The 15,012-nt window shown below is 50.3% G+C and overlaps 1 protein-coding gene across 1 annotated transcript in view; it reads right to left on the bottom strand.

Annotated features, from left to right (window-relative positions):
- Window positions 1–4,064: 4,064 nt before the first annotated feature.
- Window positions 4,065–15,012, bottom strand: part of LOC135885688 (alpha-2-macroglobulin-like protein 1) — a 37,128-nt gene continuing 26,180 nt past the window's right edge. Inside the window, exons 21-34 of the mRNA XM_065413620.1 lie at window positions 14,722–14,776; window positions 13,602–13,685; window positions 12,377–12,553; window positions 12,067–12,148; window positions 11,444–11,600; window positions 11,149–11,223; window positions 10,439–10,601; window positions 8,691–8,905; window positions 8,188–8,403; window positions 6,859–6,983; window positions 6,215–6,305; window positions 5,664–5,732; window positions 5,201–5,303; window positions 4,065–4,159 (exon numbers count right to left, since the gene is read on the bottom strand). Of these exons, the coding sequence (XP_065269692.1) occupies window positions 4,065–4,159; window positions 5,201–5,303; window positions 5,664–5,732; window positions 6,215–6,305; window positions 6,859–6,983; window positions 8,188–8,403; window positions 8,691–8,905; window positions 10,439–10,601; window positions 11,149–11,223; window positions 11,444–11,600; window positions 12,067–12,148; window positions 12,377–12,553; window positions 13,602–13,685; window positions 14,722–14,776 (1,707 nt within the window). The remainder of the gene's footprint in view (window positions 4,160–5,200; window positions 5,304–5,663; window positions 5,733–6,214; window positions 6,306–6,858; window positions 6,984–8,187; window positions 8,404–8,690; window positions 8,906–10,438; window positions 10,602–11,148; window positions 11,224–11,443; window positions 11,601–12,066; window positions 12,149–12,376; window positions 12,554–13,601; window positions 13,686–14,721; window positions 14,777–15,012) is intronic.

Below are 15,012 nucleotides of genomic sequence, written 5' to 3'. Positions count from 1 at the left end.
CTCAGAAACAGGGGACTGGGCACCCAGAAGCTATATACAGTAGAACCTCAGAGTTACGGACACCTCGGGAATGGAGGTTGTCCGTAATTCCGAAATGTTCGTAACGCCAAACAAAGCACAGTTTGGGCTCCAGATCCAACAGCTGACACTCCAGGCCAGGTTTCAGCAGCAGCTGAGCTCCCTACTCAGCACCAGCATGAGTTTGCAACACTTGTCTCCCTCCCAGCGGGTGTATGTGAAAACAAAGTGTCCCCCTCTGGTGGGAAGGGGAGTAAAAACAGCCCGTCCCCCTCCCAGCAGGGGGGCGGGGTGAAAGCAGCACAAACCCCAGCGCTGCTTCTGCTCTGCTGGCTCTGGCTGCCTTGGGCTGGCAGCCCCAGCGTCTTACTGTAAGTGGCTGCTCCGTGCGTAGGGGCTGGGGGGAGGGGGGTGGAATAGGCAGCCCAGATGTGCCTATCTTTAAGATGCAATACAGGCACAGTACAGTGTTTGCTTTTTATTTTTTTAGGTCTCTGCTGCTGCCTGATTGGTTACTTCCTGTTTCACATGGTGTCCTGTTGACTGGTCAGTCCATAACTTTGGTGTTCGTATCTTTGAGGTTCTACTGTACTCCCAATTGCAGTCTACACTGAGCAGGATGCTGAGGGCATAGATACAAATGATCATGACTTGATCACACTTATGCTGTGCAAACAGAATAAAGTCCAGACCAGTAATACATATACTTGATGCTTTAATAGGGCCAATTGCATAAAGCTGAAAACAATTATTAGGGAAATCAGCTGGGAGGAAGAATTTAATTTGAAAAATGTGAATGATAATTTGGGAATCATTTAAGAACACTTTATTAGATGCCCAAAAAGCTGCAATCCCACAATTGAGGAAGAAGGCCATGCTGGTTAAAAACCCACCTGGTTTAGAGAGGAAGTGAAGGCAACTATACAAAAAAAATACAAGAATAATATTTAACAAATGAAAGAAAGGGAAGCTGATAATAATGAATATAAATCAGAAGTTAAGAATTGTAGAAAATTGATAAGTGAAGCAAAGGGACACAAGGAGAAAACTATCGGCAGTAGAGTTAATGACAATAAGGTGTTTTTTAAATATATTAGGAACAAAAAGAATTCTGACAATGGTATTAGTCCATTACTAGATGGAAATGGTAGAATTATCCATAATAAAGCAGAAAAAGAAGAAGTATTCAGTAAATATTTCTATTCTGTATTTGGGGAAAAACAGATGATATAGTCTCATCATTAACTGATAACACTCTTTCCATTCCACTAGTAGTTCTGAAAGATATTAAACAGAAGTTACTAAATTTAGACATTTTAAATCAGCAGGTCCAGATCACTTGTAGCCAAGAGTTTTAAAAGAACTGGACGAGGTGCTTCCTGGACCATTCATGTTCATTTTCAATAAGCCTTAGAGCACTGGGGAAGTTCCAGAGGACTGGAAAAAATCTAATGTTGTGCCAATTTTTAAAAAGGGTAAATGGGATGACTCGGGTAATTACAGGCCTGTCTGCCTGACATCAATCCCAGGCAAGATAATGGAGCAACTTATACAGGACTCAATGAAGAAACAATTAAAGGAGGGTAATGTAATTAATGCAAATCAACATGGGTTTATGGAAAATAAATTCTGTCCTACTAACTTGATATCTTTTTTTGTTGAAGTTACAAGTTTGGCAGAAACATGTAATAGTGTTGACATAATATATTTTGACTTCTATAAGGCATTTGACTTGGTACTGCATGATATTTTGATTTAAATACTAGAACAATATAAAATTAACATGGCAAACATTAAATGGATTAAAAACTGGCTAACTGATAGGTCTCAAAATGTGACTGTAAATGGGAAATAATCATCAAGCAGGCGTGTTTCTAGTGGGGTCTTGCATGGACTGGTTCTTGGCCCTATGCTATTTAACCTTTTTATCAATGATCTGGAAGAAAACATAGAATCATCACTGATAAAGTTGGCAGATGACACATAAATTGGGGGAGTGGTAAATAATGAACAGGAGAGGTCACTGACTCAGAGCCATCTGGATTGCTTGGTAAACTGGGTGTACATGTAGGAACAAAGAATTTAGGCCCTATTGACAGGATGGGGGACTCTGTCCTGGGAAACAGCGACTGAAAAAGATCTGGGGGTTGTGATGGATAATCAGCTGAACATGAACAAGTGTGCCCTTGTTGCCAAGAAGGCTAACGGCATTTTGGGCTGTATAAATAGGGGCATTGCCAGCAGATCGAGGGACGTGTTCATTCCCCTCTATTCGACATTGGTGAGGCCTCACCTGGAGTACTGTGTCCAGTTTGGGCCCCACACTACAAGAAGGATGTGGAAAAATTGGAAAGAGTCCAGCGGAGGGCAACAAAAATGATTAGGGGGCTGGAGCACATGACTTATGAGGAGAGGCTGCGGGAACTGGGACTGTTTAGTCTGCAGAAGAGAAGAATGAGAGGGGATTTGATAGCTGCTTTCAACTACCTGAAAGGGGGTTCCAAAGAGGATGGATCTAGACTGTTCTCAGTGGTACCTGATGACAGAACAAGGAGTAATGGTCTCAAGTTGCAGTGGGAGAGGGTTAGGTTGGATATTAGGAAAAACTTTTACACTAGGAGGGTGGTGAAGCACTGGAATGGGTTACCTAGGGAGGTGGTCGAATCTCCTTCCTTAGAGGTTTTTAAGGTCAGGCTTGACAAAGCCCTGGCTGGGATGATTTAGTTGGGATTTGGTCCTGCTTTGAGCAGGGGGTTGGACTAGATGACCTCCTGAGGTCCCTTCCAACCCTGATATTCTATGAACTCCCAAGTGTGATGGGAAAAAAAGCTAACGTGATCCTGGAATGCATAAACAGGGGAATCTCGAGTAGGAGTAGAAAGGTTATTTTACCTCTGTATTTGGTGCTGGTGAGACCGCTGCTGGAATACTGTGTCCAGTTCTGGTGCCCACAATTCAAGATGGTTGTTGATAAACTGAAGGGGGTTCAGAGAAGAGCTAAAAGAATGACTAACGGATCAGAAAATAGACTCAAAAAGCTCAATCTATTAAACTTAAAGAGAAAATTAAGGGGTGACTCAATTACAGCCTATAAATATCAACAGGGGGAACAAATATTCAATAATGGACTCTTCAGCCTAGCAGAGAAAGGTATAACATGCTCCAATGGCTATAAGTTGAAGCTAGACAAATTCAGACAGGAAATAAGGTGTACATTTTTAACCAGGGCCGGCTCCAGGGTTTTTGCCGCCCCAAGCGGCGAAAAAAAAAAAAAAAAAAGCCGCGATCGCGATCGGTGGCAGCTCCACCGCGCCACTTTCTTCTTCGGCGGCAATTCAGCGGCAGGTCCTTCCCTCCGAGAGGGACCGAGGGACCCACCGCCGAATTGCTGCTGAAGAACCCGACGTGCCGCCCCTTCCCCTTGGCCGCCCCAAGCACCTGCTTGCTCAGCTGGTGCCTGGAGCCGGCCCTGTTTTTAACAGTGGGATTAATGAACTATTGGAACAATTTACCGAGGATTGTGGTGGATTCTCCATGACTGACAATTGTTAAATCAAGATTGAATGTTTTTTTCTAAGAGATCTGCTCTAGGAATTATTTCTGGGAAGTTGTATGGCCTGAGTTATACACTAGGTCAGACTAGACGATCACAATGGTTCCCTTCTGGCCTATGAATCTATGAAATTATCATTGGGAGAACAGAAGTGAATGTCAGGGACACACCAGTAGTGTCAGCCTCACAAATTACCCACAAATTTCCTCTGGGATGACTGTTGTTATGGAGCCCAATCAAATACCGCAGTGTCTTGGGTATGTGATTTCCATTTTATTTTTATTCTTTTCAGAGTCAAGAAAATTCCCAGATTCAAATGATCAAAAATAATCAGACATATAAAAAATTCACCAGGAAATGGCTACTGGGGTGAGGAACGTTAGCCTGAGCCTAGCCCTGCGATCCAATACGGAGCCCATGGAGATCCCCCACCCACCCAGTGCCAATGCCCCAGCCCCTTGCAGGTGGGGCTGTCGGGGCATCCCTTATCCCCTCAGCCCAGCAAGGACAGCTCAGGAATCCTGCTGAACGGGGGCAGGGCCTGCTGCTGGGAGCACGACTTCCATCCAACATCTTCCTCCCTGTGTGCTGGAACAGAGAGGGGGAGATTACCCAGGAGACAATTAGGGAGGGGAGTGAATCAGAGATAAAATGAGAGTAAAGGAGACTGAGATGGTGAGACTGAAGAGATGATACTGAGCATAGAGAAAGAGACAGAGAGCAAGAAATTATACCACCCAAAACACCATCCACTCAGGAACCCTCTACAAGCCAGTACGAAAAAAGGGGCGTGGGCTTTGCAGTGTGTCTGGAAGGTGAACTCAGCTATTCAGACTCGGGGGTGGGAAGCGAATTCCAGAGCTGTGGGCTCACAATGAGAATACCCCTCTCATGTAATCTGAAGGAGTTCCAGCTCTAATGACTCTGCTCTCTCAGCTGCAGCAGAATGGCCCAGGGAGAGAAATGGGGCTCTCTGGGAGCCAGGTACCAAACCATTTAATGCTTTCTGCACCATGATCTAGCATCATGAACTCCACATGGGAGCACTACTTGGAGCCAGCGTGACCATGGAGTATTGATGTCACACATGACACACCACGCAACACATGGGCAGCCATGCTCTGCACTAGCTGAAGCTCCCAGACATCCCCCATGCACAGCCCCAGGAGGAGCACATTACAAAAGGTCTAACGCTTGGTAGCAAGGTCCCACTGCTGTCACTGGTGTGGTGCCTGTCCCAGGAACATGCCCTGTCACATGGGGAGTACACTAAAGACTCCTCTGCAAAGCTCAATACGACAAGAGGGAGGGAGCCCCTGAGAGTTGGGAAGGCAGACATTTCCAGCACAGAGACACTGGGGGCTGTTCCTAGCAGCAGGAGGGGCCATCGTGCCAACCTTGGGGGGACATTGTGTGAGGAGCACAGAGGCTAGTGCCAGATGCACACAGGGGGCAGGGAGGGGAGCAGAGAGTCACGTCCATGAACTTCACACCTACCTCAGCTGCAGATGGCGCTGTAATTAGCCAGGGCCTGCTCCTCTGCACAGGGAGACAAGGAATCCAAGTTACACCTGCACAGAGACACCCCCTCCCCGCCAGCTCAGATGCCCCAGAAGCTCAGCAACTCACCTGGCTGGTAGTAGTCATAGACTCTGATGTGTCCTGGCTTCAGGTTGATCACCTCGATCTTCTGTTCCAGTTGCAGGACGTATGTCTGAGTCGTATTGCTCAGCTGGGGGTGGGGGGTGGGAGGGAGAGGAGAGGCTTTACATTACTTCCCTAAATTTGGCTCCAGAGACTGACTGTGTTAGTTCTGCTGGAGTCTGGGCAGGAATTTAATGAGAATCAGGAACTCAGGTGCTGTGATAGGGTTACCCATGAAAAGCCTTGACTAATGCACATCAGTTCTGCCCTGCAGCCCCCCTGCCATTCCATTCCTGGGCTTCCCACACAGCCCTGCCAATGCCCCTCGGTCCCGCCCTGCAGCCCCCCTACTATTCCAGTGCTGGGCTCCCCACACAGCTCTGCCAATGCCCCTCAGTCCTGCCCTGCAGCCCCCTGCTATTCCAGTCCTGATCTCAATCAGACCTACCTGGTCCAAGTAGATGGAGACACCACTCTGGCTCACCTCCGTTTTCCTCACCAGGGGACTGCTCTGCAACTAGGATAGGAGAAAAGATGAAAGGTAATGGTTGAGTTGGGTCTCTGAGGGGGCGAGGGTGAGAATTCCTATTGAAATGTTCCCCCCCAGGCCATAAGCAGCCTCCCTGCCGGCAACCCCTGTAGCCAGAAAGCAGATGAGCTCTTATTACCCCTCCCCTAGCCAGGCTCTCATCAGAGCTCTCTCCCCTCATTAGGGCTGATCTCTCCACATGGTCGCTCAGCTCCTGTGAGATGAGGGACAAGGATTTGCCTGGGTCATTGGGACTGGGCTCCTTCTCAAGGCATGTGTCTGGGGTTCTACAGCCAGCTTTGGGGTTTAAATGTCCGAGGGAGACAGGGGGTGACATCATCATTCAGGGTGGAGTCCAGGAACCTGTCTGTGGAACCTGCCTCCTCTCCCTGGCTAAGGATGGATCCCACCAGCACTGACTGGATGGGACCCTTTCACCATGCCCCCATTCTGCTCCCCAGGTGCCTTACTGATGTGAGGGAGCCCGAAGCCAGGCTAAATCCGGACAATAGGGAAACCTCCACGATCACCATGTTGGAAGTGACTCTGCTCCCGATGTAGCTGGGCAGGGGGCAAGAGGAAGGATGCAGATGGTCAAAGACCCCGTGAGCAGGGGCTAAATGAGGCTATAAATCTTCTTCTACCTCCTCCCTACCCCATCTTTCCTCCTCATGCAAGCACCAGGCCCTGGACGTTCCCTTGGCATACACTGCTTGCTGTAGGAGGGTGTTTAAGATGGTTTCCCTGCTCTGAACAGACGCAGCCCCCCGTGTCTCCCCGAGCAACTCCCCTCTCTGTATCTCCCCACACCCTTCTCTCTCTAGGACGATGTTAAAGGGGCACCTTTCCCTCCTTCCCGCCCCTCTACCAACAAGCAAGTCAACTCCAACCACACTTCATGGTTACAACCCCTCCCAGAAGCACCTGGTCCCTTCCTCCCTCTTCCCTCACAGCTGCCAAATTCGCCCTTCACCCCTTCCTCTGCAAAACGCGCAGTCCCTTCCTCCCTCCCAGCCACTAAACCCAACCAGCTCTCTGACACTCCCTGATCTGCTCCAGGCAGGGGCTGCATCCCAGGTCAGTGGTGTATACACAGGGGAAATCTCGGGGTCACCTGACATGGATGCGGATGGTGACAACACGCATGTCACCCTTGGTGCAGTCGATCAGCTGTGTGGTGATGCGCACAGAGAAGGTCGCAGAGACCTGTGGGGGAGGCTCATTGTACCTCAGCACCGTCTGCAGAGGAGAGAGACAGGCTGCTACAGAGACTTTTTAGTTGGATCATTTGGAGATAAAGATTTAGTAGATTCCTAGAGTTTAGGGTCAGAAGGGGCCATTATGACCATCTCATCTGACATCCTGCACGACACAGGCTATAGAACCTCACCCAGTAATTTCTATAGCAAGGCCATACCTGCTGTTTGAGCTAGAGCATGTTTTGGAGAAAGATAGCCAGTCGGATTGAAAGACTGCCAGTGATGGAGAATCCATCCCATCCCTTGATAAATAGTTCCAATGGTTAATCACTCGCACTGGTAAAAATTTGCACCTGGTTTCTAAAGTGAATTTGACTAACTTCAGCTTCTAGCCATTGCATCTTGTTATATCTTTGCCTGCTAGATAGAAGAGCCCTCTACTATCAGAAGTCTGCTGCCCACATGGGTACTTGTGGACTGTGATCAAGTCACTTCTGAGCCTTCTCTTGGATAAACTAAATAGATTGAGCTTCTTTAGTCTTTCACGGCAAAGGAAGGCTTTCTAGGCCACAGGTCATTCTTGTACCTCTTTTCTGAACCTGCTCCAATTTATCAACTTCCTTTTTAAAGCTAACAAGATTTGGACCATTTTTACTAATACCCAGTAGCTGCCCATATACTCACCAGTAAGTCCTCATAGATCAGAGTGAACCCAACTCATCACTTGGATTCCCTAATCACATTTCATGCTCTTCCACTGGCTCTAGTTACTGCTCAAATCCCTAATCCCCAGACACAACAACTACATAAACCACACATGGGGAACTGGGCTAGAACCCAGATGTTTCAGTCCCAGGAACACAGACCTCTAGCCCAAGAGCTATAGAGGATCTCATCTAGTATAGCTGGGACTAGGGTTCTTCTCCACTAGGGGCAAACATCGCACCTACACACAATCTCCAGATCCCCTAGCACCCTGGGAGCAGTGTGAGACCAGCCATCTTTATGTTTACCCACATTTTGTCACAAGATAACCCTTGGGGGGCAGGGGTACAGCAGTGGGGAAAGGGATGGTAAGGAAAGCTGCTGTTAGTCAGGCCTCCATGTGCCTGAGCATCACCTGGGACCTGGCTGCTGAGTAAGCAAGGGAAATGGCTCTCTTTGACCATGAAAATGTGTTTTGCTGATCAGGCACAGGGGCATCCATGGGGGCTATGTCCCTCCCCACAGAAGGGGCATCTCACCTGGGCATAGACGCAGCCACTGCCCTGGGCCTGCACTGAGAACTCCCCGGGGATTTCTGTCAGCACTGCTTGCTGCAGCAGTAGCCGGTTCTTGTGGGTGACCTGGAACTTCCTCTCAAAGCTCTCCTTGGACTTCACTATCACCTCCAAGTCTCCCTTCTCGCTGTACGTCAGGGCTGCATATTTGGCCAAACCCTGCAGGGCGACCACCGTGTCCTGGGGAGAGAGAGACAGTCACCTCGCTGTTTGTAGGTGAGACAGAAAGGGGTGCTCTTTGGAGCCAGAAGTGTGAAACACTCAGAACAGTGGGATCTCAGCAATTGAGGGTACTGAAATAAGGATTCACCCCTTCAATGTAGCCCTGCACTCCCAGTCCCTGCACCCAGAAGTATTCACATCCCAGAGCACTGATAACTGTCATATTCCCACAGCCGCAGCGCAGAGACTCTCTCTCCAGTGGGATCACGGCCCATCACCTCCCACAGCAGTCAGGCCTGTGTTACCTGCGTGGAGGCGAAGCCACCATAGGCGTTCTGCTGCTTGGTGAGCCAGGCCACAATGCCAGAGGCTGTGGCAACGTCAGCCCCAGTGACGTTCAGCTTGGAGAGCAGGGCCAGGAGCACGTAGGACGTCAGCTCCACGTCCACTGACTGGGGTTGGGACCACACACCAGCACTGGGTGGCTGGGAGGGGGCCTGGCTCCAGTGAATCTGCCCTCCTGGGAAAGGGGGAATAAAACAGGAGAATAAAATCCTCAGGCCTTGGATGGGTTAAGAGTTACTGTGGAGTAAATGTGACCCAATCAGTCAAACCACAGAAGGGGAGGGTCCCACTGCCTGGGGTGGCACAGAACACTGAGAAAATACCTCTCAGCTATCTGGGTTACTGTGTGAAAAACCCATCACTGCGTATTACACCAGAAGGACCCAGGTTCCTAGGTAAACACCTTGCACAGCAAATACCTGCAGTTACACACACTACTAGGTAAATACACCAAAACTACCTACACAAGAGGTAAATACCTCCTAGCTACACAAAGCCTCTGGCTACCCAGATTGCTGGGGAAACGGTCACTACCCAGAGCGCAAGGTGGACAGCCACCCAGGCAGCCAGATAAATGCCCCCCAAGCAGCCACACAGACGAGTAACGAATATGATTCTTGTAGCTTGTTCCCTACCCAGTTCCTCTGCCTGGCATATCACAGACCTACACACACAGGACCAGATTTTCAAAGAACTCAACTTCCATTTAGGCACCTAAATAAGGGTTTATTCCCAAAAGAGCCCAGCACTTCCCTGTGACGAATTGGGAATATGTCTGTACAATTTACAAATTCTGCTTGATATTGTGAAGTTGTATTATGAAATACTGCTACATCATGAATACCTATACGTATATGGATCTACCACTGCTGACAGGACCTGTTCAGGTATGCAGCAGACAGGGACAGTGGGGAATACTTAGACCGCACATAGGTTAAGCTTAAAAGCAGCTGCATCCTTAGAAAACCAGTTTTAGCTTTCTCTCCTGAATGCAGGTAGGAAGGCAGGAGCAGTAGAAAGTTACCCAAAAGACAGAACAAAGGGCGGGGTTTACATAGTGAGACACACAGAAACAGAGGGAGCCAAACTGGAAGGGGAAGTGTGGGGCAAGAGAGGGCAAGGCCACACAGAAGCTGACTCCATGAGGGAGAGAGGTCACCCACCATGTAACAGCCTGCCTGAGTCAGGTGACACCCTGCCTTCCTTCCTGGCCACTGATGGTCCCTAAGGACTGCTAAGGGAAGGGTGAGACATTACAGAAAGTGACGGCCATTACAGTTTCAGATGTTTATTGTTTTTATGATCTGTACTTTCCTATTCAGGCTCTGTAAGCTTAAAATGCCCTGGGGACCCAGGGAACCTGAGGCATGGATTCCCCTCACAGCAGTTCGGTAGGTGGCTCAGAAGGGCGCATCCAGCCAGATCCATGACTCTCCCATTGTGATGCTTGCGGCCAGATTTTCAAAGAGCTCAGCTCCCAACAGACTGGGTGCTTTTGAAAATTTGGTCAAATGCTTTGGTGCGTAAATGGGAGCTGGGCTCTTTCAAAGATCTGGCCCATAAGGTCCAGTCACAGCCCAGGTTGTGGGGCCCAGACATAAGCCAGGGGTGGGAGGAGTTGGGGTGCAAGACACATGCTCTGATCTATCGCATTCTCCCTGGCATGCCCCATCTCTGTGTGTCAGTCAATGCTGTTCAGTCCTGGTACCTGTTCTGATGGCCTTTTGGTCTAGTTTAGTGAGCAGCTCTTGTGTGCGCTGGGTGTCGTGGGCCAGAGCGAAGGCGTAGGCCAGCAGTGCCTGCGTGTAGGTGCTGGTAATGTTGGGAAGGGCACTAGTGAGGCAGCTCAAGGCCTTGTTCACCACGGTGCTCTGTGGAGCAAGAAAGCACACACAGGCAATGGCTGCACAGACATACAATCATATACACGTGTGGGGGTACGTACACACAGGCAGGCTGACACACACAGAGGAACAAGTGCACATGGGTTTATATGCAAGGGCATATGCGGGCACTTGGGACGATCCTCACAGTGCTTCGCCTGGGTACACATGGGTGCCCCTACACAAATAGCCACCAAATTCCAGGCCAATACCTTGTACCACCGCTGGGACTGTACTGGGATGTTAGTGTGATTACAAGCAACAGGACTCCATCCACATGAGCTCCCTCCCAGTGATGTGCTCCGCACTGCAAGCTGTCCCCAGCAGCGCCCTCCCTGTGGAGTGGTTGGACTTCTCTCCCTACCCCAGCAGTGCCTTCCTCTTGACTGCAGGTGCAAGCTCCTCCCCCCAGTAGTGCCTTGCCCATGCCCACCCCAGTAAGGCAGGCAGGCGAGTGAAGTGCCGGCACTGAGCTCTGCAGGACTCAAGGTGTCCAGAGAGCAGGAGTGGCACAAGGAAGGGCCTTAATACTCACATTCAGTGCCTCCCCTATCTCCAGATGTGCTGCAGTGATGTAGGCAGCCAGGGGCACCTCCCCATCCATGCCGCCCTGCAAGAAGCACAAACACCCAGAGCTAGGAGAGGGGCTCAAGCAGGATGGGGACCAGTGACCCCCCCTCCATCTCTATAAAGGCCCCTGAATCCCCTCCCTCCCCTGAACTAATCCCCCCAAGGCAGAGAAGGAGGAAGTGTCAAGGAAGCCGAGCTGAGTCAAGCCCCATGGCTGCCTGTGGAGCTCTGCATGGGGCCTGCAGGCGCCACACCATTACCTTCATGGCTGTGTGGAAGAGCTTCCCCACGCTCCTGAAGCAGCCGCTGGGCAACTGGTAAATCTGCAGCCAGCTCAGTGCATCCCGGATATTCTTGTCATCTAAGAAGATGTATGGCCTGGCCTGGCCAAAGCACTTGGCCACAAACGCTGTCAGCCTGGGGGCAGGGAGAGAGAGCATGGAAGAGGGGGACGAGGAGAGGGAGAGGAGTAGAAAGAGGGAGAGGACAGAGACAGAGTGAATAAGAAATGTGGATAAAAGAGAGGGAGAGAGGAGAAAGAACAAGGCAAAGGAGTGAGTGAGGAAGAGGGAGCAGGAGGAGAAGGAGGTCAGTCCTTGATTAGAGCTCCCCTCCCCCATTGTTGTGCCATGTGCTCAGTCCCATTTCTCTGCCCAGTTACTGTCCTCTGTCCCAGAGGCGGCTGCATTCCCATGGCTTGTCTGAGGCACTATGGGCCTATCATGAAGTAGGAGGGGCATGTACAATGCACAGCATGACACTTATAATTTTCCCCATGCAGCACTGGGAAGAGTCCTGAGGGGTCAGTGACAGCCCAATCCCCCAGTTCATAGGCTCCTGGCTCCCAGAGTGCAGGGAACGAGAGAGCTACCCCAGAACTTACCAGGTGTTACCTTCCTGGTCTGTGGTACCAAATGCACTGTAGGAGCCATCATGGTGTTTATAGAGCAGCTGCCTCTGGTACCCTGGAGAGAGGTGCAGAAAACTATACTGTCACCCACCAGTGTCAGGGAGAGGATATTTACAGAGTGGTCACTGAGTGGGGGTAATGAAGTGTTTATAAGATCATTGACAAGTATTTACATGGGTGCCAGACAGAGGAATGGATTTGAACAGGGTGGGTGCCGGAGAGGGGCTACTGGCATGGCCGGTGCCAGACTGGACACTAGTGGAGCTGGGCTCAGGGTACTTGCCGCTGCGCAGGAATCCCGTCGCCCTCTCCCTGATCTCTGGGGTCAGCTGCCCCGTCTTTTCCAGATACTGCAGCACGTAGATGATGGGGGCAAACAGCACCATGTTCTGCTCCCCACAGCCACTGGGCATCTGCACCAACCGGTCCAGGTTCTGCAGCGCCGTCCCCATGATGTCACCTGCCGGGCCGGACAAAGCAGAGAGAAACCCAGATGGTGCAACAGGGATAAATCCTGATTGGCTGAGAGGCGGGGAGGTTAGGTCTCCTGTTGGAATGTTCCATTATAGCATGGTGATGGTAGCCCCATCCCCTGGTGGAATTGCAGCCTGAAGTATGTTTTTTGCCCAGTCTGTTAGCATGTTCCATTATTTATTGCACTGGGGGTGGAGATGTTCTCACCCTGGTGGAACCTTCCATTAAAGGATATTTTCCTTTCCTTGGGAGGACTCCATTGCTGCATGGGGTATTTCCACCCGGTAGAATGTTCTGTTACAGTGAAGGTTTATATTTACTCCGGGAAAGGGAAAGTTCCATTACACTGGGGGTTATTTTTTCCTCCCACTGCAAATATTCCCAGAGGGCAGGTTGTTTTACATCCCTGATAGAATATTCCATTGTGTGCATGCGTGCGGGGGGTTATTTTACCATTAAAGAAATGTAGGGGCGGGGCGGTACTTTCCCTCTCAGGTAGACCATTCTTTTATAAGGAGGGTGTTTTCCCACCTCCCTGTTGGACTGTTCCATTATAACAAGAGATGGGTTCGCTCACTGGTGGAATGGTCCATTAGATGGGGGGGATGGGGAGGTTCCCTTCCCAGCGTTCAGCGCCTGGGCTGGGATCTGCACTCGGAAGCTCAGTGTCTATAATTCAGACTTTACCGGAACCTCTCAGGGCTGACCCACCAGGGAGAGGAGACGGGGGGATCCAGGCCTTTCCTCGTGCGATCCCCTGGGGTAGCGGCTGCTGTTTTTGGTCACTGCCGGAGGCTCCCACAAGAAGAACAGCCTCTCTCCTGCTGGGTATTTTGGGGCATCCAGCCCCAGCTGGAACCAGGAAATGCAGCCATGGAAATGGGAGGAAAATGGCCGGGACTTTGTCAAATATCAGTGGAAGTTTTGGGGGTTCACAGTTTGGGCTTCCCCATGGCCATACTCATAGACCTAAGGTCTGGATCAGAGTCACCTCAGAACCCCCTGCCCATGGCGCCCAGGGCTGAATTCCTTACCCATGACGGAGATGGTGGCTCTGGCTGAACCTTCAACCACATCCGGGGGCAGCTCCAGGGACACAGAATCCTGCGCTGGAGTTACTGAGACCCAGGTGTCAAACAGGAAGAGAATCAGAAAAAACGCCCTCCAGAATCCCCAGAAAACTCTCCCACTAGAGCCAGCTGTGCTCCCGCATCTCACATACCCCTCACGGAACTTCCAGCCGACCCCACAGACCCCGTCTCTGCTCTCCTCCCTGCCCCATCCACTCACCTAGCCCTGAGTTCTCTCTTCCTCCACTTTATTTCCCCCACTGTGGGTGCGAAAGCCTTCTCCCCTGCAGCCCCCACTATCCAGAGCAACCTCCCTGATTCTTCCTGCCTCAGTTACTCCATCACAGTTCAAACCTCAGAGGCAAAGGCATATTTAGTCTATTTATCTGGACCTCTAGATCTCACTAATTCTGCTAATGGCCTCGTCATAAACCATGGAAAACGTGGAGATGGGAACCGAACTCTGAAATCCCCTCCAGTCCATCCTCTAGGGTCCAATGCAGGACTGTTCCCTATAGACTGGATCAGTCCAGAGTTGTATCTATGCTATATCTAGATGCCCAAGGGAAGTAGCTTTCACCCTTGTATGCTAGCAGCAAGGACATTTATATTATAGGCTCAGTCCTGCTCTCCTTATTTAGAGGGAGCTCCCATTGCCTTTCAAATTGGAATCAACTTATATAGCTTGGCCACGATGACAAAGCAGCAGACATGATTGCCTTCTATGAAAACCCAGGAGTTGGTTAGCAAGAGGCCTTAGAAGGGGTAAATCAGGTGAAAGGGGGAAATTTGAGTCTGGATATGAGGAAGCATTTCTTTGCAGTGAGACAGTGGAAACGTGCCCCCCAAGAGAAGGGGTGACAGCCCCATTACTTCAATCATTTAAAGCTAGGACTGGACAAAACCCTGAAGAACAAGGAACAATCCTGCACTGGGCCCTACACAGACAAGATGTGATCTTACCTACCTCCTTCAGATAAAACACAAAGGCTGCTCCTGAGCCAACTTTCCCAGGGCTACAGAATCCCCCCTACACACCTGCATCTGCTTATGCCCCTTTGTCCCATCTGAGCAGCCCACCTACCTCCTTTAGGGCAAAGCAGGGAGCTGTGAGCCTTCTCCACAAGAACTCCCTCTGGCTATTGGGGAGGAGACAGCAACATTGGGGACCAGAGAGGAGGTGGAGAGAGGAGAGACATAGGGTTACAAATAGGTTATGAACCACATGTGTTTTCATGGCAGGCTTCTGTGAGAACCCGTCCTTTTCAGACATCTGTCTGGTTTCTTGCTCCATGCAACTCAAGGACTTCAGAGCTCCTGACAAGGCTGATTCCCAGGCTAGGGGCCACTGCAGTGGGGCCTATGTGAAGGGATC

Source organism: Emys orbicularis, chromosome 1 (assembly GCF_028017835.1).
Source record: "Emys orbicularis isolate rEmyOrb1 chromosome 1, rEmyOrb1.hap1, whole genome shotgun sequence".
NCBI lineage: Eukaryota > Metazoa > Chordata > Testudines > Emydidae > Emys > Emys orbicularis.
The sequence above is the reverse complement of the archived record's forward strand: the minus strand, read 5'-3'. Positions and strand labels throughout refer to the sequence as shown.